The sequence below is a fragment of the Ammospiza caudacuta genome, chromosome 4 (assembly GCF_027887145.1).
Source record: "Ammospiza caudacuta isolate bAmmCau1 chromosome 4, bAmmCau1.pri, whole genome shotgun sequence".
Lineage (NCBI taxonomy): Eukaryota > Metazoa > Chordata > Aves > Passeriformes > Passerellidae > Ammospiza > Ammospiza caudacuta.
Window position 1 is genome coordinate 36,539,755 of NC_080596.1, and position 24,812 is coordinate 36,564,566.

At 46.2% G+C, this 24,812-nt stretch overlaps 1 protein-coding gene across 1 annotated transcript; it reads right to left on the minus strand.

The window, feature by feature from the left end:
• Positions 1 to 9,145: 9,145 nt before the first annotated feature.
• On the minus strand, positions 9,146 to 24,239 carry LOC131557253 (olfactory receptor 14C36-like; the record flags this gene model as incomplete). Its single annotated transcript, XM_058804324.1, has 5 exons — positions 24,164 to 24,239; positions 23,895 to 23,960; positions 20,376 to 20,501; positions 19,510 to 19,719; positions 9,146 to 10,029 (listed from the first exon to the last, which is right to left on the minus strand). Coding segments are annotated over exons 1-5 (1,362 nt in total), but the record flags the coding sequence as incomplete, so codon positions are not given.
• Between the last annotated feature and the right edge of the window lie 573 nt (positions 24,240 to 24,812).

Here is a 24,812-nt window from a genome sequence, read left to right on the forward strand (position 1 = left end):
GGACAAAGAGGTAGAAGATTGGAAAAGTGCACATCTAATGCAAAGAATAAGCAGCTGTCTTTTATGTTTACTTTATTGTCACTCTGAATTTGGAAAGAAAACAAGTTAGTGTCAATGTAAATGAAAAAGCATGTGAGCTGCTTTGTTTTTTCAACACATGGCTGATGGTCTGCAGAACACACAAAACTGGAGTAAATATTTGAAAACAATAGAGTATTGACCCTAAGGTAGAACTCTGCTGTTGCAAGATATGTTGCATATTGTGGTGTTATGTCCACTCGGTGCTAGAGAAGTTAGATGTTCAAATGAAGTTTGAATTGAACTTTGGAGACTAATTAGAAGCTGTCTCACCTTTGTGTTCATCCTGAGCACAGTAAACATCCTTCGGCAGGACTGGCTACTCATGGTACTCTGTAAGTTACACCTACGTGCAGTAGTTCCTACATTAAAATGGGTGTTACTGTGCCAGGCATGGAATTGAACTCTGGATCTCAACCCTCATTCACAGTAGGTTCTGGAATGGGCAGTTTCAGTCCATTTTCTGAGGCAGAGATGCATGCTTTTTCTTGGCTTTTAAATATTGAGTAAATATATGCATCTCTATATACTTAGCACACTTTAGAAGTTCTTTTCACATTTGCTTAAGTTTTCCTGTCCTGTGGTTTGTCTGAAATTGGTTTCTTGAATATTATTTTGGATTGTAAAATATAATTAATATACTACTTTAATTTATTCTTTAAAGAATGCATTACTGCAGTATTAATACTGCTGAATTATTTCCACTTCCCAATAAAAGTTTAAGAATAAAACTGCTATTTTGAATATTTGTCAATGCTTCTTTTGAGGTAGCATGCCCACATCTTAATAGGGGAGAGTTCCAGTAACAACTTGCAATTGCTATGAGCTCCACTTCTGTATTAGTTACATTGGGGTTTATCCTGACTTTGGTGAACCCCTCTGATCAAAGCTGGAGCTTAAGGAGCAATTTGTATGGCCTAGTTACAACTGGATCTTAAAGCCAGCTTATCTTAGGTTATTTGTGCTCTTCCATGGCATGCAGAATGTGCTCTGACAGACTCCTGTGCCTAATGCAGGATTCTTCTCTTCAGGGTAAATTGACTGTGCTTAGTGGTCTTAATTAGCTCGGCACAGGTGAAGAATCTTGCAGCAAATTGGACTCCATTCTCCTCTCACATGAGCTGTCCCTGTTGTGTTTCTCTTATTCCTGTTAAACCCTTCAAAGATGCCTTCCCTGAGCCACGAGCTGTGATGTGAGATTATCCAAGGGTCTTCGCTTGATCCTGGCTTCTGGTCTTTGAGGGGGAAACAGCCAGTGGATCAAAGAGAGGTGCTAAACCTTAATGTGTTCTGGCAGAAAGATCCATAGCCCAGTGGAGACAAGCTGTACTGATACTGATACAACATGCAGCTATTTCAATAATCCATTCAGGCTAACTCCTGTTACTGCAGTTCAGAGCTGGGACCAAGTTTTCTTCTGGTCCCCAAGTTAGTTATATGATTTCTGTAGGCACTGTGGGAGAGGATGCAGAGCTGATCAGAGCAGTAGATGGATAAATTAGATAAAGAGAAAAGTTCAGGCAGATAATTAGGTCCTAGCAAAACCTAGTAGCAGAACTAATCAAATGCAGTGCATCCGTGCGGGTAGGAATGAATTTAAGTAGCAGGTGAGGAGTTGGTGCAAAGCAATAACAAATTAGCAGAATGAAAACTGAGAGTTCATGAAGTCAAGTGATGTCCTTGAGGCTGTGCAGTGTGAAGTCAGAAGTTTTCAAGAAAACCAGGAAGACCAGCTTTTAAAACCTTGTTCTGTCTATTAGGCCACCGGAGTATAGAGGTGTCCCTTCCAGGAAGAGCAGGGTTTGGTTGTAATTCAGCTCAACTCATAGTGAAAATTGGTTGAAGAGTGGCAGATGTGAATGGATTTGCTCTTTGTGCCTTTGCTCTAAAGCTAGGCAATATTTTACATTTATTGTTATTTAGTGGCATAGAAAACGGCTGAAATACCCTCAATACTTTGGGAACTGTAACTCCAAAACATAGGTGGTCTTTTTTTGTGCCCTGCATTGTGTGTTATAGAGCCATGCACAGAACAAAACGCTGCCAAATGGTGATCCATAGCCCAGACTGATCTCTGTAGAGCAGATGGAGTTTGACTGGGGAAGAGACAAGCTGACAGCTTTTCCTCAAATTAGAGTCATACAGTATGTTTCCAGTGCCAAGCTGGATTTGACATTTAATTAAAAATCTGCCTCACGAAAAAAAGACCAAAAAAACTCCACCTCCACAGCCCCCCAAAAACAGCCTTTTACACGCAGGCCCTGGTACAGGGAGGGAATCTGTTTGGGAATCTCTTTATCTAATTTATCCATCTACTGCTCTGATCTGTTTGGTCTTATTTAAACCAGAGCCCTCAGTGCCCCTGAGGGCTCACTGGGGAGAGGGCAGACATGGAGGTACTGTGGGAAATGGAGTCAGCATTAAAAATGGGTTTTGGCTGGTCACTGACCAAACTTGGCTTGAAGATACTGTGGTGCTTAGTAAGCAAAATTAATTATAACAAATACTCAGCCTCAGCAACTGTAGTTAGAATATAATATGGATGGTATATATTCTGATAGGTTTCAGTACAGTTTTGTGTCTTTTTTTGTGGGCTTAAGTCAAGAATATTGAGGATATAAAAAGCTTAGTACTGGTGGGGGAAGTACTTACAGTCAAAAGGATGTTCCTGCATTTCAGTTTTCATTTCAGGATCACCCCATGATGCAAACCAAAAGCACCCACAGCTGGCTCTTGTATCCTTTTGGTTCCCCACAGATTTTTAGGGTGTATTCCAGGCCATGAGCTGGTCCTGTGTTCTCTCAGCTCTCCCCTGTTGCTGTTTTCTGCCTTGGCAGCAGCAGCTGCTGGCACTCACTTCCTTTCAGAAAAGTTCTCACCCTCCAAGGGGAGAAAGAAACACAGGTGAGGAGGGTGCCCTGAGCTCTCCCTGAGGAATCACCTTGGTTTTCCTCAGCTTCTTTTTTGTTGCCTGCTTATGTGGAGATCCTGAAGGTGATGAACCTAATAATGGCTATGTGAAAAAGGAACACAAACTAAGAAGTCTGAGTTGCTCCCTTTGCAGTTTGGCCTGGTTTATTATTATAGTAACTGTTAGGTTTTATGCTGTTTTCTAAGGTTTAGATTCTGTGTCAAAAAACACAGAATCTTCCACCCTCCCCTGATGGCTGGGGAGGGTGGAGGAAACACAACACAAAGATCATTGATGTTTCCAGGTGAGTTGGCACATAAATATATAATAAAATTTGTTCTTCCTGTGTGTACCTCATACTTACTGCTTTGGAAAGGAGAGGTAATGAGTTCATTTTCTGAAGTGTTTTTCAGTATGGATGAGAGAAACACAGATAGTGAGACAAAATATCAAGCTCTGGCTTGGAGGGGCTTTGTTGTTTTCTTTTGTAGTAATTCCTGTAACCTCCTCACCATAGTAAGTGTAATAAAAGATAGGTACATAATTTATGATTACAGGGGTAATGCAAACTACTGAAGTCCTACACTAATTGCATCAGCCTGGGTTGGAATATAGAACTGGTGGTTATTCCTATTTCATAAAGGGATTTACTGACTTTGAGTAAGAGTTTTTAAATGTGGTGAGGTAGGTGCTTTAATAATGCGAATATTTTTTTTTAGAGTGCCTAACAAAAGCTGCATCATTATTTCTTAGTGGAAATATCTGGAATTATCTGACTGATACTTTTGGTGACTTCTTAAAATCCTAGTAGCTGTTTATTGCTAGTTTTAGACATGAGTTTGTTTCAGCTTTTGTCTGTGTGGCGTGTACCTGTCACTCAGGGATGCACTCCCAGTGCGTGGATGTCTGGGTTCCTGCTGGCTTGGGAAGTGTGAGCAGTTGAGCCCTCGGGCATCTCTGAGCACAAAGCAGGGGTTCCTCCTGGCAGAACCCGGCGGGGTTTGCTGGAGGGATGGCTGAGTGCTGCAGGGCAGGGATGGGCTCTGAACAGAGGGCAGGGGGATCCTGGGCCAGGGGTCGGGGGCAAACTGGTCCCAGCACTGACTGATCCCTGAGGTCAGGGGGCGCCTCTTCTTGCTCTTGTGCGTTGAGTGCAGATCCTGAGCTCAGGCCCCTGGGATTCCCCCTGGGGACAGCAGTCCCAAAATGCTTTCAGTTGGCACCATGCTCCGAGGAATTGGAATCCTTCCCTGGTGTTCTTTCCCTGGCTGCTTGTAAGCATCATAGTCCAAAGACTATTGTCTTTGGAGTCCTGCCTAACTTGGACTCTCTTGGAAGCAAATTACGCTTTTATTATTTGAGACGGCTGTTTCATAAGTAAGTACCAGATTTCAGCCATTTTGGTAATTGTCTTCGTAGAAAGAAGCTCTTGGAGCTCTTGTTTCTACTTGGTTTAATCCAGGATGATAGCATTTCATACTGAGGAGGATTACTACTGGTTCTGGCTTTGTTGTCTCAAAGCACTAGGTGTATTGACATTGAAGAAACCAACCACTAGCAATGATAGCAACTAAAAATCTGCCTTTTCTTTGGAGAGTCCAGATGAAGCATTATTATAATTTGCCCCTGTACAACATTTGAGTCCCATTGACAATATATCACGAACTTTTTACAACACTTTTGACAAGAGCCAGTTAAGGCAGTTTTTATAGACAAATTTTTTCTCATTTTATTGTGTATTGAATTTAGTCCCTGTGGAATTTTAATAATTTTAACTGCAGCAGGAAAAGATACTTGTATCCAAGTAAAGGATAGGTTGTTTACAGTTCAGTGAGTCTTAAATTTATTAAAAGTTGAAATACTTTATAATGGTAGTAAAATTATATGGAAACATTATTTATTGGGTCAGAGGCTGTGAACATATTGCCGGATGTTTGGCGAATGAGAATATCACAGTCTGTGCCCAAAACATGGATATACTTACATATAAACAAGAACTTGAGTTGCTTTTACAGAAAGCAGTTTTGTTGGTAATCTGAAAATTGCATCAAATGCGTTGGTGGGGTCTTTGCTGTGAAATAATTCGGGCACTTGTGTTTTCATTGATGCCTCCTGGTGTGGTAGCAGTGGTTGAATCAGTGCTGGTCTGTAGTCAAAGCTCTGCGCTGGCCCAGGTGACCGTGCATCACAGCAGGGCGTCACTGGGAAGGAAATTTCTGCAACTGAAAAAGCACAGCCTCCTTATGTTTTGTCCAGTGCTTATATTCCCAGTGGTTTAGTTGAAATAAGCTCCTTTCCAAGCTTGTATGAGACTTTAATTGGTAGCTTTGTTTGTAAAGCATTGAGAGGATTGAATTTTTTAATTTGTCCAAGAGACCATAGCAAGGAAGAGTTCACAAAGGACCTTGAGAATTCCTATCAAAGATAGCAAGTTGTTATCAATAAAAATGACAATGGAAAGCAGTACTGAAGTCATAAATAAAATCAGGACTGTCCTAAAATTTAGCAATAACCTCTCTCTCTTTGCATGCATGCTGTAAAGAATTGAAATGATACAGTTCAGAGCATTTCTCTTATCTAAGCACTAAGTAGGAAAAGTACATCTTCCCAAAACCAAATGATACTTGGATAATTGACGGCATTAGTGCAACCTCATGTAAATAGAAGATGAAAGGTGAGAAGAAGGAATCAAATACCAGAGTTTTTATGATTTTATCACTTCTCATTGAGAACCTGGAACTATAACACTCATAAAATATTACAGATACCAAGAGTTCTAATGAACACACATATAGCATCATAAAGAGATGACATTTGCATTAAAGGGGACTTTGTCTGTTGCATAATTGCACCTCAGCTAATATAGGAAGCTGAACATGTGAGCTGCCAGCCTGACTCACTAAATCAGAGGGAGGTTATCCTGCAGGAACCCAATCATCGTGCCATGGTCATGTTCTAATGGATCCAGGAAGTGGATCTGGCAGCAGCAGCTGCTGAGATGGCGCAGTCTGGGGAGCCTGGCTTGCAGGAAGCTCCAGAGCTGTTCATCATCTAGAAGGAAGAGCGAAAGGAGTAGGAGAATAACTTAGTAAGTGACAAATATTCGGTGTCTTAAAGGCAGTAATACACAAATAATTACCTCTTTACCAGCTAGCTTTACGTGACAGTCACAAATTGAAGAGCAAACGATTAATTCTTCGATGGAGCTGTGATGTGTGTTGTGCAGTTCTGTTTTAGGTAGTGCTGGAATTGCTGCTCCTGGTTTTTCTGTTCGGGAACAAAGCTGCTCTTGTTTGTACGTGGAGATGACATCGGTGATGTGAGGGGATTGTGCACCTCAGCAAACTGCACTGGCAGCCCCAAAATGTGGCACCATGCAGTTGATTTGAGTCAATAATGTGCAGGAAGTGGCATTACTCGCGATTCTGCCTACAGAAAATGTCAGGGAGCCTCAGATACGGCACCATTTTTCATAGGATCTGTGGCAACTGCTGAGCGACAGTGCCCATTCTGTGCACTTAGACCTAGCTCTTGAATATTAATTCTTAACAAGGCAGTAATTTGTGTCTGCCCATAGCTGCAGCTGACCTAGAGTGCAGCAGCAAATGGACTCCCTGCTGTGAAGGACCACAGTTGTTTGCTGCTTGTCTTCCTAGGGCTGTCTGCCTGTGTCCAGGTAATTTTCAAGATCTTTTTTTACTTAATTCAGATATTTCTCAGACCTTGTCCTTGTCTGTGCTCAAACACATGGGTGATCTTGCCAATGCATTTCAGGCTGTTTGAATCAGATTCCCCTACTGTGACCTTGCAGTTTGCTTTTCTGAAGGAAAACAACCCAAGGTTGTTCTTCGGTCACTTCCTTTGCTGCTTACTCTGTCTTTGGGTCCTTCTGTTCAAGTATTATTGCGATAAGATCCCAATATTACCAGGTAGAACGTGCCTGGGCTCATCTGACCCTTGCTGCTGGGCCAAAGACAGCAACTCTGGTATTTCACCTTAGAGACACCTTTAGCTGGCTGGGTGTGGCAGCAGGCACTGGAACAAGTCTGGCCAAGGTTAGAAACTCAGTTTACCTCAGGTGGCAAGGCTTCAGACAACGGTGAAGACAAAAGGAGCGCATTCTGTTGGAGGGTTTATATCCAGAGTTTTATTCCATGGTCACAGACGTCTGAATCTTGGTAACAGCTCCAACAGAATACCGACCGCATGGTCCTGGCTCAATTTAAGCTCCGGTACAGGGGCAGGAGAAGGGACAGGTGAGCACCAACCAGGTGGGAGGGGCAGGGTCCCAGGGGACAAGGGACACCCAGACAGGCCAATGAGCCCAGGCCTGAAGGGCATCCTTTGAAAGTGACCAACTACACGAGGCCTTGCTGGAATGTCAAGCCTGATTGACAGAACTCACTCAGCAAGGGGGCGAGGGGGAAGGGAGAGAGGTATTGACACACCTGGGAACTGACTAGGAAGTAAAACAGGAGTCCAGCATCAGCAAATTTGCAGATGACACCAAGCTGGGTGTGAGTGTGGATGTGCTGGAGGGTAGGAGGGCTCTGCAGAGGGCCCTGGACAGGCTGGATCCAGGGCCCAAATCCAACAAGGTGAGGTCGAACAAGTCCAAGTCCCAGATCCTGCACTTTGGCCACAACAACCCCTGCAGTGCTACAGGCTGGGGACAGAGTGGCTGGACAGTGGCCAGGCAGAAAGGGACCTGCAGGGACTCATGGACAGCAGGCTGGACATGAGCCAGCAGTGTGCCCAGGTGGCCAAGGAGGCCAATGGGTCCTGGCCTGGATCAGGAATGGTGTGGCAAGCAGGAGCAGGGCAGTGATTTTTTGCCTGCACTTAGCACTGGTGAGGCCACACCTCGAGTGCTGTGCCCAGTTCTGGGCCCCCAATTCAGGAAGGCCATGGAGGGGCTGGAGCATGTCCAGAGAAGGGAAACAAGGCTGGTGAGGGGTTTGGAAGAGAAGTGTGGTTAAAAGGACCTGAGGGAGCTGGGGTTTAATAATCTGGAGGAGGCTCAGGGCAGACAAGGTGGTTGGACTTGATGATATCAAAGGTTTGTCCCAATAAACCTGAGTGGTTTCCCTGGTGTCCCCCAGCCCTTGCTGGCCCCAGGGACTGATGGCATTTGTGTTCCCTCAGGTTCATGTCCCTACACCAACAGCGTGGGGGTGCTCCCCCTGCTGTGTGCAATGCAAACAGGGGCTGCTGAGCCAGGGCTGCCGTGTCTGTGCCTGCAAGGATGGGGCACCTGTGTGAGCTGGGGGAGAGGCCAGGGCTGCAGAGGGGGGATGTTGTTGGCAGCTCCATGAGGACGCTCTAGGACGCTGCCCTGGGCTGTCCAGCGCACTGTGGATGGATCAGCCCCTGCTCTGCTGCTCCTTCCCATCTGCCCCAGGGTCCTTGCAGAGCCCCAGCCATGCTGTTTGCCCCCAGCCTGCCCACGGCCAGCCTGGGGCTGCTCACAGGGCTTTTCTGTGCTGAGCATTGGCCTGGCCGTGTTCTTGAGAGAGCCTGGGCAAGGAGCCTGGAGCCCCCAGGCCCTGGCCTGAGGCATCAGCTCTGCCCCAGCAGTGCCCATGGCCTGTCCCTGCTGCAGCCCTGGCACTGCCACCCCCAGGACTGTGCCTGGCCCTGAGAGCACTCAGGCCCTGCAGCAACACCAGGGCCACCAGGGCAGTGGGGCAGGGCCACGGCAGCAGCCCTGGCAACATCAAGTGCTGCCGCTTCTGCTGGGCACAGCTGCTGTGCCAGCATTGATCTGCCCCCAGCTCTGCACACAGACATTGCTGCTGCAGCTCCAGAGAAGGCAACAAAAGAGGGATCTCTGCAGAAAACTTTGCTGAGAGATCCTTTAGTTCTTTTGAAGTTATTTGCTATAAGAGCAAAACTCCTTATTGACACAGTCAGTGGGTCACAGTAAATGTGAAGAGAAACAAAAAGAGAGATGGCAGAAAAAATGACCTTTCTTTGTGAACAATATTATAACTAAAGCAATAAGAAGCTCCAAAATAAAATGAACAAGGAATATAAAGGACTTTTTTTTTTTTTATAAATAACTTGCAGAAATTGCCCATCTCTTTAGTGTTTCTGAAACCATCCAGTCATCAGTCTCCACACTGCAGCCTTGAGCTACTTGTTCCTCAGGCTGTAGATGAGGGGGTTCAGGGCTGGAGTCACCACTGAGTACATAACTGACAGGGCCAGATCCAGGGATGGGGAGGAGATGGAGGGTGGTTTCAGGTTGGCAGAAATGGCAGTGACGAGAAACAGGGAGACCACAGCCAGGTGAGGGAGGCAGGTGGAAAAGGCTTTGTGCCATCCCTGCTCAGAGGGGATCCTCAGCACAGCCCTGAAGATCTGCATATAGGAGAAAACAATGAACACAAAACAACCAAAACCTAAAGAGATGGAAAACACAAGAAGCCCAAATTCCCTGTGATAGGATTTAGAACAGGAGAATTTGAGGATTTGTGGGATTTCACAGAAGAACTGGCCCAGGGCATTGCCATGGCACAGGGGCAGGGAAAATGTATTGGCTGTGTGCAGAAGAGCATTGAGAAAGGCACTGGCCCAGGCAGCTGCTGCCATGTGGGCACAAGCTCTGCTGCCCAAGAGGGTCCCATAGTGCAGGGGTTTGCAGATGGACACATAGCGGTCATAGCACATGATGGTCAGGAAGGAAAATTCTGCTGAAATGAAAAACACATACAGAAATAGCTGAGCAGAACATCCTGAGTAGGAGATGTCCCTGGTGTCCCAGAGGGAATTGTGCATAGCTTTGGGGACAATGGTGCAGATGGAGCCCAGGTCGCTGAGGGCCAGGTTGAGCAGGAAGAAGAACATGGGTGTGTGCAGGTGGTGGCTGCAGGCTACGGTGCTGATGATGAGGCCGTTGCCCAGGAGGGCAGGCAGGGAGATGCCCAGCAAGAGGCAGAAGTGCAGGAGCTGCAGCTGCCGCGTGTCTGTCAATGCCAGCAGGAGGAAGCGCCTGATGGAGCTGCTGTTGGACATTTGCTGTCTCTCGCCATATGAAGCTTTTGAAGAAGGAATCACAGTGATAATTGAGGGGAGGTTTCTCCAGAAGAGTCAAAGCCCTTTGTCATATAACCTTTCTTGCCACTAAACACCTCCCCCTGTCTATGTCTAGGAGACCTTCCTTCACATTTGTTCCTGGAGCCCTGATTGCTGCTGGCCAATGCGTTGTCAGGAGCTGGACCTTCACCTGCAGGACACCAGGGAGTCAGCCCTGACCCCCAGTAAGTGCAGGGGAACAGTGAGAGCAAGGTCCAGTCCTGGTGTTTGAACTTGGACAAAAAATCTTCTAGTAAGGCAGAGGAGCTGCCTGCGTGGAGGGATGGGGACAACAGAAGGCAGAACGTGAGATTCTGTTGCATCTGTGGAGAACAGATTGTCCAGCAAGGCAGGAGGGTTGTCTGAGACTTAGTGCAGACTGAGGGGAGCTGCTCTGTCCGTTTCTCCTGTTCCAGCTGCCCTACACTTGCACCTTTCTGAAATCCACTCCTGTGTTACCATGGACAGCCCGGAGACACAGCTGAGAGCAGAGGGATCCCTGGCACACAAAGTGGCTCCTGCCTTTCCCAGAGTCAGGAGTGTGGGCTCATTGCCAGCCTCCCAGGCTGCCCTGCCCAGAGCTCCCCGGGCACAGGGAGCTGGGACACCCCATTGCTGTGCTCAGCCTGCACAGGAGAAGCCCAAGGGCTGGGCCTGGCCCTGCAGCTGGAACTGCCATTGCAGAGAGCCCCTCAGCAATGCCAGCAGCACCTGGGCAAGGCAAGGAGAGAGAGAGAGCCGGGTCTGAGGAAAAGCCTTTCCCTGCCCAGCCCTGCCCTGCCCCTTCCAGGCAGCAGCAGGGCAGGACAGTGGCCCTCAGGCCCTGGTCAGCAGGGAATGGGCACATGGCCACAGAGATGCCCTTCATCTCTGGGGCTGCTCTGCCGACCCAGGAGGGACTGAGGGCCCCGAGCCCCTGGGCTGAGGGCCGTGCTGGCTGTGAGGGGACACAAGAGCTGTGCTGCTCAGGGCAGTGTCTGCCCTGCAGGGCAAGCCCGGCAGGTGCCACATCTGCCCTGCAGCAGGGCTCCCCTCAGTACTGCCTCCCTCCCTCCCTGCCCACAGCTCCGCTGCTGGAGCTGTGCCAGCCCCAGCTGCTCCTGTGGCCATGGGGCTCCTTCCCTGCCAGAGCTGCCAGAGCCCAGCCCAGCCCCTGGGCCAGCCCTGCCCTGAAGCTGCTTGGCCCTGCAGGGATTAAAGAACAGCTCCCCCAGCCTGGGCACCACGGAAAGGTGATGCTGCATGGATCTGGAGGTTTGGCAGGTGCAGGCACTTGCTGAGGTGCCCAGGAATCCTCAGTGTGATGGTTTAAGAGCCTCAGCCCCTGCTCTACCCTGCACAGTTAATTTTCTATTGCCACCAAGCTGAGCCAGGGAAAAGTGGGAGCACAGATTCAGGAAAGCAGAGACCCAAGCATGAAACTCCTGCCCTGAATGAGCACATGAAAAGTCCCGTCAGAAATGAGCTGGGCATGAGCTGGAGCTCTGAGCAGCCCTGGCTGCAGCCCCAGCCTCACCCCCTGCAGCCGTCCCTGACAGCAGGAGCCGTCCTGCCCTGTCCCTCTGACGGTGCCCAGGGCAGCCCTGCTCTGCAGCACATCCTCCCCCAAAAAGAAACAGCAGCAGAGCCATCCTTACAGTCACATCAGTCCTGTGAAGGTCAGCTTCAGGAGATCCCTCCAGGAGCACAGGGGACATTGCCCTGCACCCACACACTCACCATGCACAGGACTGTAGAAGTGTTTCCACAAGTGAGGTCTCAGCTCAATGTCTTCCCAATCCTGATTGCCTTCTGCCTGGCTGCTGTCCCCTCAGTGCCTGCAGGCAGAGCCCTCAGCCCTGCTGGGCTGGGAGAGGAGCTGGCCCTAGAAAGAGCTGTTCCTTTAAAGCTCAGCAGCACAGACACAGCACAAGGACTTTAATGAGCCTCTTGGGGATTTGGTGTTGTTTACATCAAACTCGGTCCCTGAGAGAGTGCTCAAAAAACTTCTCAAGAACTCAAATTTAAAAGTAAATTCAGAAGTTTCTTGAAGTTTTAATGAGTCCCACAGATGGACACAACTGGGAAAGTGTCCCCAGGTTCCAGTTAGAGCCGAACACTGGAGGCCACAATGACAGATGGGGACAAACGAGGCAAAAGTGTCTGTGGTGCTGAGCAAACATGGATGTGTTTGAGGAATGCAAAGGGCCAAGGCCTGAGCCCCAGCCCCAGGCCAGGAAGATCCTGTCCCTCCCTCCTTGCTCAGGGCTCTTGCCGGGATGGGCACTGGCATTTGGGGATGTGCAATGGCAAGGGCAGGAGCATGGGGCGGCCCCTGCCAGGCTGCTGAGCAGGGACAAGGAGGCAATGAGGCCCCAGGCCTGCAAGGGTCACTTGTCTCCTGCTCCTGCCTCAGGCCCAGGGCCAGCAGCCATGGCCAAAGTGCTGCCCAAGTTGGCTCTGTCAGGGTTGTCTTGCAGCTGCTGCACATGCCTGTGCCCTGTGCAGCCCAGGCTGTCCTACGGTGTCTCTGCCCTGCACCTGTTATAAATGAGAAGCTTGACTAGGCCAATATTCAAGCAGCAATCAATTTATTAAATTATATATTAAAGTATGAGTGATGCAGCGCTGGGTACAGTGGGGGAAGTTTTCCCTCCAACTGCACACCAATAGTTGAGGATTACAGCTATTTATAGGAGTACACATAAGCTTTCTCAGCAGTTTCTCTTCTAATTTTTACTCATCAGCTGTTTCTATTCCTAATTTTCACGTCACAATTCCATACACTATTGTGATTTAGTTTTTCTCAGGATGTATCCCAAAAGGAGTATCCCCAGGTAGTGGTGGTCTGGTTTCCGAAAGAAGAAAGATGAATCTCATCTGGTGGAGTCCAGTTCCCCAGATGTGGGTCCACCTTTTAATTGCAGATACTATACATCTCATAACAGTGATGTCCAGCTTTCCTTGGTAGAAACTATAAATCCTTGAGGTCATGTTCATCTTCCTTTCTCAAGCTGCTTTTCTCTGCTTTATTAAGGCGTGAGATAAGCATATTTTCTTTTTATATATTCCAAAGCTATAGTTTCAAGGATACAAGCAATAGTCTAAAATTATACTTCAAAAGGTTATTACTGCAGAACTCTTTAAGGCTTAACTACAAGCAAAGAGCAACATCCTTAACGCTTTAATTCAAATGCTCCTAAATACACCAAGGTTAATTGCAAACAAAAGATAGTTTCAAAGGCCTTCTTCCATGCCTTACTTTCCTCAGTTATTATTGGAATTGGCAAGTGTCCCATTGTTGGTCTCCATATTGCAATCAAAAATACACACATTGCCTGTATGTACCTGACACGAAACACACCTTTGTATTTCACAGTCCCCCCCCCTACTTGTATAAATTTTCATTTATCTTACTCATTTGTGTCTGGGCTTCAAATCTGGCCAAAACTTTGGAAGCTTTTCCCTTTTCATCTTCTTTCTTTAATCTCGTTTTTTTTTTTATATCTTAGCTCTTTTCTCAAGTTGGCCAATCTCTCCCGTAGCCAATTCCAGGTCTACCACAGCAACCTCCATGCTTTGAATAACTGAGTGGATTAGTTGGATAAAACATGGAATAAGGCAAGGTAGAAACAATAACCCAGCTAATGAACACAATATCAGGAACCCTATTTTCTTCCACCAAGTTCCCCCTCCAAGCATCTGGTCCCACCATGAGGCTTGAAGGATGGAATTCCATTTTTGGACTGGGACATGAGCCACCCTTTTGATCTCTGCTGCTAAACCTCTGATGGTTTCTCCATAATCATCAATCTCAATGCAGAACTCAGACTCATTGAATTTCCCGCACACTCCCCCTTCTTCGGCCAGCAAATAGTCTAATGCTATTCTGTTCTGATGCACAAAAGCCCGCACCTGAGTGTGCTGCTGGCTTTACAAGTCCAGGGCCTCCGAGGAGTGATTCGAGACTATTTCGATCACTGTCTGTAGTCTAATCAATCGGTTCAGTAGGTAAATTGAGGTCATATATCCCCAGCTTCCATCTTGAGCCCAAATGGCTGGCCCATAATAATCTATTATTCTTTCTCCTAGCCACTCTTCTTCTGCCCATTTATGGTCCCCTCCTGCCCTTGGAAACTCAAGTTTTAATTCTCTTTTTTCTCTTTTCAGGTTTTCATATAAGGGTGCTCCTTACTCTTGGTTATCTTGGACTTTGGTAGTACAAAGAAGGAGGGTTGTATAATCCCTAAAGTACAGGATCCTTTCCATCTACGGGGCAGTTCACTGTAAGCTTTTTGCCCACAAATCCAATATATACCATTTGGGGCTTTCTATGGGTCATTTACAGCCTCAGGGTTTTTCCTAGTACATTCTTAGGGTCTCCAGGGATGGGTAAGGGTTAGCTCCAGGACTTTTATGCCAGCACAGCTTTATCTGGTTGTTCCATTCACAATTTTTCTCCTTAATTAGGCTCCAGTATCCAGCAGGAGGTGTTGGCTGCCAAATTCTAGTGTTATTGTTTGAACTTACTGCTAAAGTAGACATGCAGGGAGTATACCCTACCACTTCAGTATATTTTCTCCCCTCCCTGCTGATGCAAACTGTTCCAATTATTTGGTGATTTAAAATCCATCCTTCAGGCCATTTCAATCTTTTGAAAATTTGAGTATGGTTCAATTTTAGGAATTGTTCTGGAGCTAGACTATCACCTCTCCATGGCCATTTTTCAGCTGATTTTAATCCCCCACAAGTCCAACAACTGGATAACTCTAATTCTATGGCAATTTCTTGCATTAGATCTACAAAAAGGTTCTTATTTGAAGTCAGAAAACCCCGATCAAAATACTGTTCTAACTGTTCTAACTGTTTGTATTGTTGACCTAATTTATTTAGCCTTTCTTGTTCTACTCTTTTCTTTTTTGCTTCTGATTCTTGCTTTTGTAGTTTTTGAGTCATTTGTTTCATTCTACTCTCTGGGTCTCTTCCTTCTCTGCCCCTTGTTAAACAAAAGAATTTGGCATATCACAGACAAATTCGTTCATCATCATCCTTGAGAAGGTTGGTTAACATGGGCCCATCCTTGGGAGAAACCTTCAGTCCGTGTTTTAAATTTTCTCCAACCCAGTATAAGTTGCCACCCATAGTGCATATTTTTAATTGGTTATGGTCATAGCACACTTCACTAACATGGGAATGGGCCATGAACACTGATTCCATTCTTTTCCCGATCCAGACAGTGTGATTGCATTTGTCACAGACAGCCAGAGCAATAGGCTCTGATCCTACAGCTCGCTCGTGGATTATGTGGAGTTCAGGAGTGAGGCTATTAAGGCCCATTGCCTGGGAGGCAGTGATCAATACAGTGAAAATAATCCTCAGAGGGTTTAATTCTCTACCTCTCTCAAGGCTCCTTGGGTTGCATCCAAGGGCCAAGATGTAGATCTTCTCTGTAGCAGAGTTTATACCTTGGGATTTAGTCACTGATATCTTTCGTTTCATTTTTGCCTTTCGCCTCATGAGCCTTCAGATCTCTATTTATTGTGGTTGTGGCCTGATTATTTTTAATTTAGGCCAATTGACCCCTAAGTTTGGGGGGATGTGTGACTACAATAGGGTTGGTGTATGTGCCTCCCTTTCTTTCAGTGATACTTAGCTTCTTGCCACTCTTTTGCTTTAATTTGATATTCATTAGGTATAGAATTGCCCTTGTCACACTCTGTTTTTTCTAATTTGGCCTTTGGTACTTCCTGCAAATCAATTCCTGCTCTTGCTCCATGTACCCCAGTTCTTCACCAATCTTAATCACCTTTTTAATATATCCTTTCCTTATTGCAGCCCACAAAGTTTTGTCAGTTTCTTTCTGTATTTCTTTCATAAAATTACAGCAGAGAGCATTAGGGATCTGTCGCCTTGGTAGGTTTGTATACCAAAATTCTTCACACTCTATACACTTAAAACAACCCCATGGATAACACTTAAAGTTTTGGAGTAGTACATTCTACCTCTGGTAAGTACAACTGGTTTTGCAGCTTAAGGTAGGAGTATTTTCGTGACATACATCAGTCTCTTTTTAACTTGATTTTCAGTTCTCCGGGGGCAGATGCATTTCTCCATTGGGATTCAGCAGGCGTCTCTGCCGGTGGTTCCATCTCTGTCGACAGTTCCACTGGTCCTTTGATCCATGATGCATGGGTCCAGCCTTTTACCACAGTTCGGACAGCTGTAAATATGGACCTTCCTACACAGGAGACAAACTTTCTTCTTTCCAGCTTTTAATCAGCACCCAGTCACCTGGTTTTATTTGATGTATGCTAAATCCGAGAAGGGCTGATTGAGCCATTACTCCTTTATCCCTTAGTTCTAGGACATGTTTTCCCATCTTCTGGATGTATTTTTGAATAGTCATATCAGCTATGACTATGACTATGATGTTTGGGGTACTTCCTGGGAATAAGGCATTCCATAAAGCATCTCATATGCAGAAAGTCCCGTATCTGCATTTGGAAGTGTCCTTATATTAAGCAATGCTAAAGGTAAACACTTTACCTGTGACATTTGGTTCTCAGTCATTAATTTTGTTAACTACTGTTTTATAGTTTGGTTCATTCTTTTCACCCTTCCAGAGCTATGGGGGTGGCAAGGGGTGTGATATTCCCAGGAAATCCCCATGGCTTGTGTTACTCCTTTTTATGATGCTGGAAGTAAAGTGGGAGCCCTGATCAGAATCAATGGCCTTGATAACACCAAATCAGGGAATAATTTGTTCCAACAATATTTTAACTACAAACTTGGCCGTGGCTCAGGCAGCCGGGTAGGCCTCCACCCAATGAGTTAGTTGATCTACTAATACTAACAAGTATTTCCATCTGCCCACCCTTGGTAATTCAGTGTAATCCACCTGAAATCTTCCAAATCGTTAGTAGGCTATTTTTCTACCGCTGGTTGGAGCTTGTCTCATTACCTTTTTGCTAAGTTTTTGACAAGTCAAACATCCCTGTGTTATTTGTTTTGCTAGCTCAAAAATTCCAATACATCCATAATATTTTAAAAAATGATCACATAAGGCTCTTGTTCCCAATGAGTACGTTGGTGTAACTGGCGTAGAATCCTTCTAGCAGAAGCCTTAGGTAAAATCTCTCCCCCATCTGGTAGTATCCATTTTCCCAGCTCTTTCTTAGCTTCTAATCTTTTTAAGAGCATTCTCCTCTTGAGTACAATAGCTTTTTGGCAGCTTCTCTTGAATTTCCGCTGTAGTGTTCAGCTGGATAGTTTCTTTTAATTTATATGCTGCATCTTTAGCGGCTTGGTCAGCTGTGTTGTTTCCTCTCACGAAGCAGCTTGACCCTCTGTGGTGGTTCAACCGGAAATGAGATTTCTGGGATGCTGTGGTCACTACCATCAGGCCACCAATGGATGCTCAGATTTTAAGATTGGCATTCGGTACGACCACTGAGGATTAGATCTGCCTCTGAGAAAACACCAGGGGTTAAAAACCAGAGCTGCGCCCCTGGCAAGCTCTCTTGGGACTTAGAAGGAAAGAGGTCGGATCTCCCTCCCCCATCCAGCTGCTGCTGGTGGGTGGGGGGAGGGGCAGGCGCTGTGGTAGGCCTGGGCCTGGACAGAGATGGGAGGTGAAGAGGCCCTTGAGGATGGAAGGGGGGAGGAGCACCAAGAGACATCAGGCAGCCATCCCCCGTCCACCCCTCTCCCACCCAGGGAAGAGAGAGAGAGCCGGCAGCGTCTGAATTTGATAGCGGTGCCAGCCCAGGAGGAGAAGGGGTGGGAGTGCGTCAAGAAGATGCCAAGGTGTCCGCAGGGCAGTGTGGGAGTTCTGGAGCTCCGGACAGGCAGAGACTGAATTTTTTAACCCTTTTCTTGCATGATTGAGACCTTGAAAATGCTGATCCTCCTGAAGATGAATGAGAAGAGAGATAAGAAATGAAATAAGAAGGAATAGGCCACGAGGGAAGTTGAGAAGACTATCGAGTGGGGGGAGAGATGACAGAGTGGCCTTTTGGCTGGACTTTTCTTGTGTAGCCATAGACTGAACTATTTTTATTTTCCTGTGACACAGAGACTGCATTTAGGGGGAGGCAGTGCCTCAGAACCAGGAGGGTTCAGTGTGGGTACCCCTCGGCCCCAGGGGGTGAAAAAATTGTGGGGTCAGATGTCCCAAAGGAGAGACTGTGCCTTCTTTTGGAGTGAGAAAAGGCATCCTTGAAAGACAACCCTAGAAGCAGCTCTGGTCCATGCACAGTGGTGAGAGCACTGGGCATGGAAGGAAGGTGTCATGAATGGCAAAGGACTTTCCGGGTGGTGCTGAGTGACATGGAAGCACACAAGGTTTCAACCTGTTTCCAGGGGAAGCCTATGGTGCAAGAAGGACTCCTCTCCTCTTCATGAACTGAAGATTGAGTATTCTAAAGGGTGGTGCTGGACTGAGATGTGGTGATTTGGGGGAATGTATTGCATTGGGAAATTTGGTGGGGGGGAGGAGGAAAATGCTTTTGTAAGGTTTTCATTTTCCTTGTGCGTTTTTTTTCCCCCTCTTTTCTTGTAGTTTAGTTAATAAAGTTTTCTTTATTTCTAAGCAGAAGCCTGCTTTGCTTATTCCTGATCACATCTCACAGCAGACACCAGTGGGAGGGTATTCTCATGGGGTCACTGGCATTGTGCCAGTCCCAAACCATGACAGGTGGGCAGCTGGAGAAGGCACAGGGAGACTTGGAAAGCTGCCAGAGGGAGGAATGTCACCAGCTTCCCCAGACAAGTGCTGCCCTTCCCACCACACTGTCATGGCCTCAAAGAGTTACAGTGACCAGCAGGCGTGGCTTGGGAGACCAAGCAATTCCTGGGAGGATCAAACCCTGGCCACAGGCTGCTTACTTGCTTTGGATTGGAAAAGCCCTCCTCTACAAGCATATCCAGCAGGGCAGCACTGGTCTTGGTTTTGAAGATGTGCGAATATGCTTGGAGCCCAGTGCCCATGGTGCTGGTCTCTTCCTGCCAAATTTTCTTGATGAATTGGCAGACCAGCTGTAGGAGAAGAGGAAGAAGCCAGGGATGTTGCAGGGAATGCTCCAAGTGCAGTGCCAGCAGGCCCAGCCCAGGTGGGGGTGGCTGCAGGTATCTGGGCTGTGCTGCGGAAGAGGCCATGGGCGGGGTCCTGCTCCTGTGTGCGCTGCAGGGCTGCACCTGGCAAAGAGGGAGCGCAGCCAGAGCTGAGGGGCTGCGGGAGAGGCCAGAGAACACGGCCCAGCCCTGCACTCCCCAGGCAGGGACAGCTGTGGGATGACTCAGGGGATGGAGCACGGCCACTGTGGGGTGTCTGCCCCCCCTCCCCCGCTTCTGTCCTGTCCATGGGCATGGGGTGGGATTGGGTGGGATGGGATAAAATGGGATGGGATGGAATGGCACCAAGTTGGCTGCAGGCACCAACCCTGTGGCCCCGCTCTGCCACTCACCCTCCTGCGGCAGCTCAAACGGCACCACCCATTTGGTTTCATGTGCTGGGGCAGCTCCAGGGCCTTCTTCCTCGTCTTCCCCCCAGGCCACCTTGGGCGCTTTCAGGGGTCTCTGCTCCATGATAATGACAGGATTTGTGGCTACTTGCAGGAGAGATGCCTCAGCAAAGCTCTGAGTCAGCAAGTCCTGCAGTCCTGACTGAAAGGCACCTTCAAGATAGAAGCCTCGGGAAGGCTACAGGACAGAAAGTCCTGCCCTGTGGTCTCGAGGGCTTCTGCCACAAGGACAGGAGACTCCTGTCAAGGATTGTGGTTGGGCCTTGAGGACACTGGTGGCAGAGATGGAAGATGCCTCTGGGGCACCAAGTCCCACGCTCTGCCCTCGAGGGCACCTGTAGAAGAGAAGCCTCGGGAAGACCACAGGTCACCAAGTCCTGTGGTCTGGCCTCGACCTCAGCTGCCGGAACAACCCCTCAGAAAAGCTCCGGGTGGGACGCGAACGAGCGCACTGTGCGGGGGCTTCTCACAGTACCGCTCTGTTCTGTTCTGCCCCTTTGTGTTTCCCAGCACCCGGGTGTTATGTTTGCCCAATTATCCCATCATAAAAAAACCCCAAACAATATTAAAAGTAGTAACAATTTTAATTGAATAGTAAAAAAAAAATAAAATAAATGGATACAATATAACTTGATTAAAATAAGGGATAATTTTTTTCCAAAAATAGTGCATAAGCAAAATATAACCGCGGGGTACCGAGTGCAGGGCTCTTGGACCCTTGCCACATCATGTACAAGCTTGTCAAATAAAGATTCTTCTGTATATGCCATGTGCAAACGCCATCTCCTCCCATTTTCGCTTCGTCACACCTCTATGTCCGCCCTCATCACCACATTTACCACGCATGTGCCACCACTCATTTTGGTGGTCACACAAGTCTTTTGGGGATCGTCTGATGAAGAGTTCGTAGTCTTCCTCTGTGTCCTTTAATTCACCTTTGGGTTACACCTGCACACCAAGCCAATACAATGTAAGCCAAGACTAACATATCACTGATCTACATATCAAAGCAATAAAGACCTTATAATTAGCATTTTCTGGGACCCAACCAGCTTTTGCTCATTTTTAGCAACTTTATCTTCGGCTTCTTTCATGTGGTCCTTGAGAACATCTGCTGGGAGTGGGGGTGGAGCCCCTCCTCTCTCTCTCTTCTTTGGCATTACAACTTTTAACTATTTTATTATTCCTAAATATTAATTGCTGTATCAATATTGATTACCATTTCAGTTTTTACCAGCACGAATCATACCTATTTATCACAAATCCCCCATTTCTCTTTTTGATCATTATGATTCGTGCTTTATTAAAAAGCTGTGCCCTGATATCTTTTATATTTTTCAGAATTTTTGTTTTCTGGTTGTCTCTTTTCAGCTTCATACTTTTCTTGCATTTCTATTACTGCCTCTAGTCTTTCACACTCTCTTTCAACTTCGGTTAGCATTTCCTGGTCTATTTCAATCTTTTTAGGTCCTTGTTCTTTAACAAGAGTCAATTTAGCTTTTAATACCATTATAGATCTTGGTTTTCCTTTTTCTGCTGATTCTGAATCTAGAGACATTGTTGTAATCTGCATCTTCTGAATCACTGAATGAATTAGCCTAATAAAACACAAAATCATACAAGGCAGAAACAGAAGTCCCAGAATTGAGCATAACAACATGAACTCTGACTTCTTCCTCCAAACACTTCCAAAGAGGTTACCCCACTAATCTGCTTTCAAGATTGAATTCCACTTTTATACCAGCGCATGAGCCACTCTTTATTTCCTCTGCAAGTTCTGTGATAGCTTCCCCACAATCATCAATTTCTACACAGCACTCAAATTCATTAAATCTTCCACAAACTCCTCGTTCTTCTGCTAACAGATAGTCTAGGGCAATCCTGTTTTGTTACACAAATGTCCTCATTTGTGTATATTGCCTGGTCAACATTTTTAAGGCACCAGAGGTGTGATTTGACACCACCTCCACTACTGCTTGGAGCCTTATTAATTGATTCAACAGGTAAATTGGGGTCCTATATCCCCATGACCCATCCTGAGCCCATGTTGCTGGGTCATAATTTGCTATAATTTGTTCTGCAGGCCATTCGTCCTCCCCCTATTTTTGATTCCCTCCTGTTGTTAGAAAATCAAAATTCAAATCTCCTTTATTCCACTGCAGCGTTTCATACAGTGGAGTTCCTAGCACATTGCTCCTAGACCTCAGTAGAACAAAGAAGGAGGGTTGTATTGTTCCCAAGTACAGGTTCCTCCCCATTTTTGAGGTAACTCACTGTATGCTCGTTGCCTACAAATCCAATATATCCCATCTGGGGCTTTCCATTTCTTATCAGTTCTCTCCGGTTGTTCCCAATAAGACCTCAGGCTGTTGATGGATTGGTAGGGGTTAGCTCCAGGACTTCTGTACCAGCATAAATTAATCTGTTCATCCCATTCATAATTTATCTCTTTTATTGGTCTCCAATATCCAACAGGGGTTTCAGGTCGCTAAATTTTTGAACGATTACTCCTATTGACCACCAGTGTGGATTTACAAGGAGTATGCCCCACTACTTTAATAAATTTCCTTCCTTCTCGAGTTATACAAATGATTCCAATTACTTGATGGTTTAAAATCCATTCTTCAGGTCTCTTCAATGTTCCAGAAGTTTGGGTGTGATTCTGTGGAGAGTTTTGTGCAGACGTGGCTTGAGGAAAAAGGCCATGATCACATACAGCTGGTTAAGCAGTAAAAAATACAGCTGTAAGAAGTAAGTTTTCAGCCTTTTCCTTACAAGAAAACAACAACATGGTGCCCTTGAATGGATAACTGTAGTCAACAGCAGGATGTAAAAACAAGTATTAGCCTCAACAAGAAAACCACAAGTATTTTGAGAATGTAGCCACAAAGGAGTTGAAATTTAATCTGTAACCAATGATGAGCTTAGCTTTTGCAATATGTATGAGCTTAATTAACACTACTATAAAGCATGTAAGCCGGATCAATAAAGTTGAGACCAATGATCATCAATAGGATGTGCTTGTCTCCCTTCACTTCCATCATGATTCCACTTTTAAAATTGCTCTCGAGCTAAGCTCTCACCTTTCCACAGCCATCTTTTAGCCATCTTTAGACCTCCACAAATCCCACATTTGGATAATTCCAATTCTGTAGCAATCTTTTGCATCAATCCTACAAACAGATTCTTATTCAAGGCTGGCAGATCCCAATCTTTGGAGCACTGTTTTAGCTGTTTATACAATTCAGCCAATTCTTTTGACTTTTTTCTCCTGTTCTTGTCTCTATTCTCCTTTGTTTTCTTTTCTTCTTTGGTTTTCTCTGTTTTTCTCTTAGTGCCTGGCCTCGTATTCCTATACTTGGATCATCTCTATTATCATTTCTTTCAAAACAAAAGAACCTTTCATATTGATGGCTAATCTGATTGCCATGGGGATAAGGAGCTCGTCCATTATATCCCAAATTTTTCCTTACCCAATACATCTTTCCCTCCTTAATACAAACATCTATAATACTGCTGCAATTGTAGCAGGCAGAACTAATATATGGGTGTGTTACAAACACAGATTCCACCTTGTCCTTAATCCACACAGGTTCATTGCAATAGTCACAAATGTTAAAATTGCTGGGACTTGGTTTTAGCTTTGTTTGCTTTTTCATTGCCGAAACTCTGTCCAGTGTGGCTCTCTGTCTTTGGCCAACTGCCCAGGGTACCAGAATGATCACAGTGAAAATAATCCTCAGGAAATCTACCTTTCTACATTTCTCAAGGCCCCTTGGGTTGCAACCAAGGGCCGAGATGCCAGTCTTCTTAGTAGCAAAGGTAATATCCCAGGATCTAGTCACTGGTGCTTTTAGTTTCTTTGGTACCCATAGCCTCACAGAGTTTGCTTGTCTCCTTTTAAATGCCATTTCTCCATTCTAGCTGGTTAAGAAGCAATAATTAAAAAGAACAGGGAAAAGATTAGGCCGGAATACAATAAACCTGTATTTTCCAAAATTTCAGGGATGTGCCAACCACAATAAGATTTTTCTCATTATTTTCTGCTTCCAGGGTGGGGAGTTCATTAAGTCGCCGCCTCCAATAGGCATACTCGCAGCACCAATGTGCTCCTGGAATGTGCCAAAAATGGATCATTTTCTCCTTGGATCTGCCCACTCTTCTGGGGCTTTCATTCCAATGTTCTAGCATCCACCCCAATGGACAATCTCTTGGGATTTCTGGCAGAACTTTCCCAGGATCCTGGGGAGATTCTCCTGGGGTTTTCTCTGGAACCTGCTCTTTCCCAGCCCCATTTTTGCAAAAAACCCTCCTGCAAATTTCCTCACCTTGTCTCCTTGGGCTGGGACACTCGTCTAGAGTCCCAGTTCTTTGTGCGATGTCGATTTCCTGAGCTTGCAAAACACCACCAGTCTTAGTCAGTCAAACGGAGAACTGTTCCACGGACTTTTCGACTGATCTCTGGTTTTCTTGCCTGTTTTCTCCAGATCAGAAGGCAGATGGACTCCTGCAATTTTCCAGGACCGTGTTTTTCCCCTTCCTGACCCAACTGTGACTAATTTCCCCCCTCAAACTCCCTATGAGTCTCAGGTCTCACATCCGCTTCCCCTTGACCGACCATGTCCCTCGCGGGATGGTGGAACCGCGATCACAGGGTTCTGCACTTGCCCCATGAGAGAGTCATGTGACACACACGCGTTTGGTCACACCCCACTCAACCACGTGATACTCACAGTTCCTCTTCCCGCGTGGATTCTTCATGCACCTCGATTTCCAAGTGGAAAAAAAAAGCATCTCAGGCTTGGAGATCCCCTGGATCTTGCCGAGCTTCCAAGAGCTGGGCCCATTTTATCCCTCTTTGGTTGTGGCTCTGGTTTCGGTCTGGTGATTTTTGATTGGTCTCAAGAACTCCAATCCCGCTCAGACTGCTGAAATCAGCAGAGCACCTTCTGGGTGGGAAGGGGTCCTGAACCCCTGAACCCCAAATTTAAATCAATTCAGGTTGCCACCAGATTGTTATAAATGATCAAATTGTGAGCCAAAATTATCAAAAATTTAGCAAAGATTTATTAATTTGTCTGCGAGACTAAATTCCGGTCTTCAAAACTACCACATTTAAAGAGACAGCATCCAGCCCAGGTTTGGCGCTGGGTGAACCTGGATCTGACCTCCCGAGTGTCACAGTCTCCCCCATTCATGAATGCTGCTTCTTGCAGCGAGGTTTTATACACTTTATTGCACTCGAG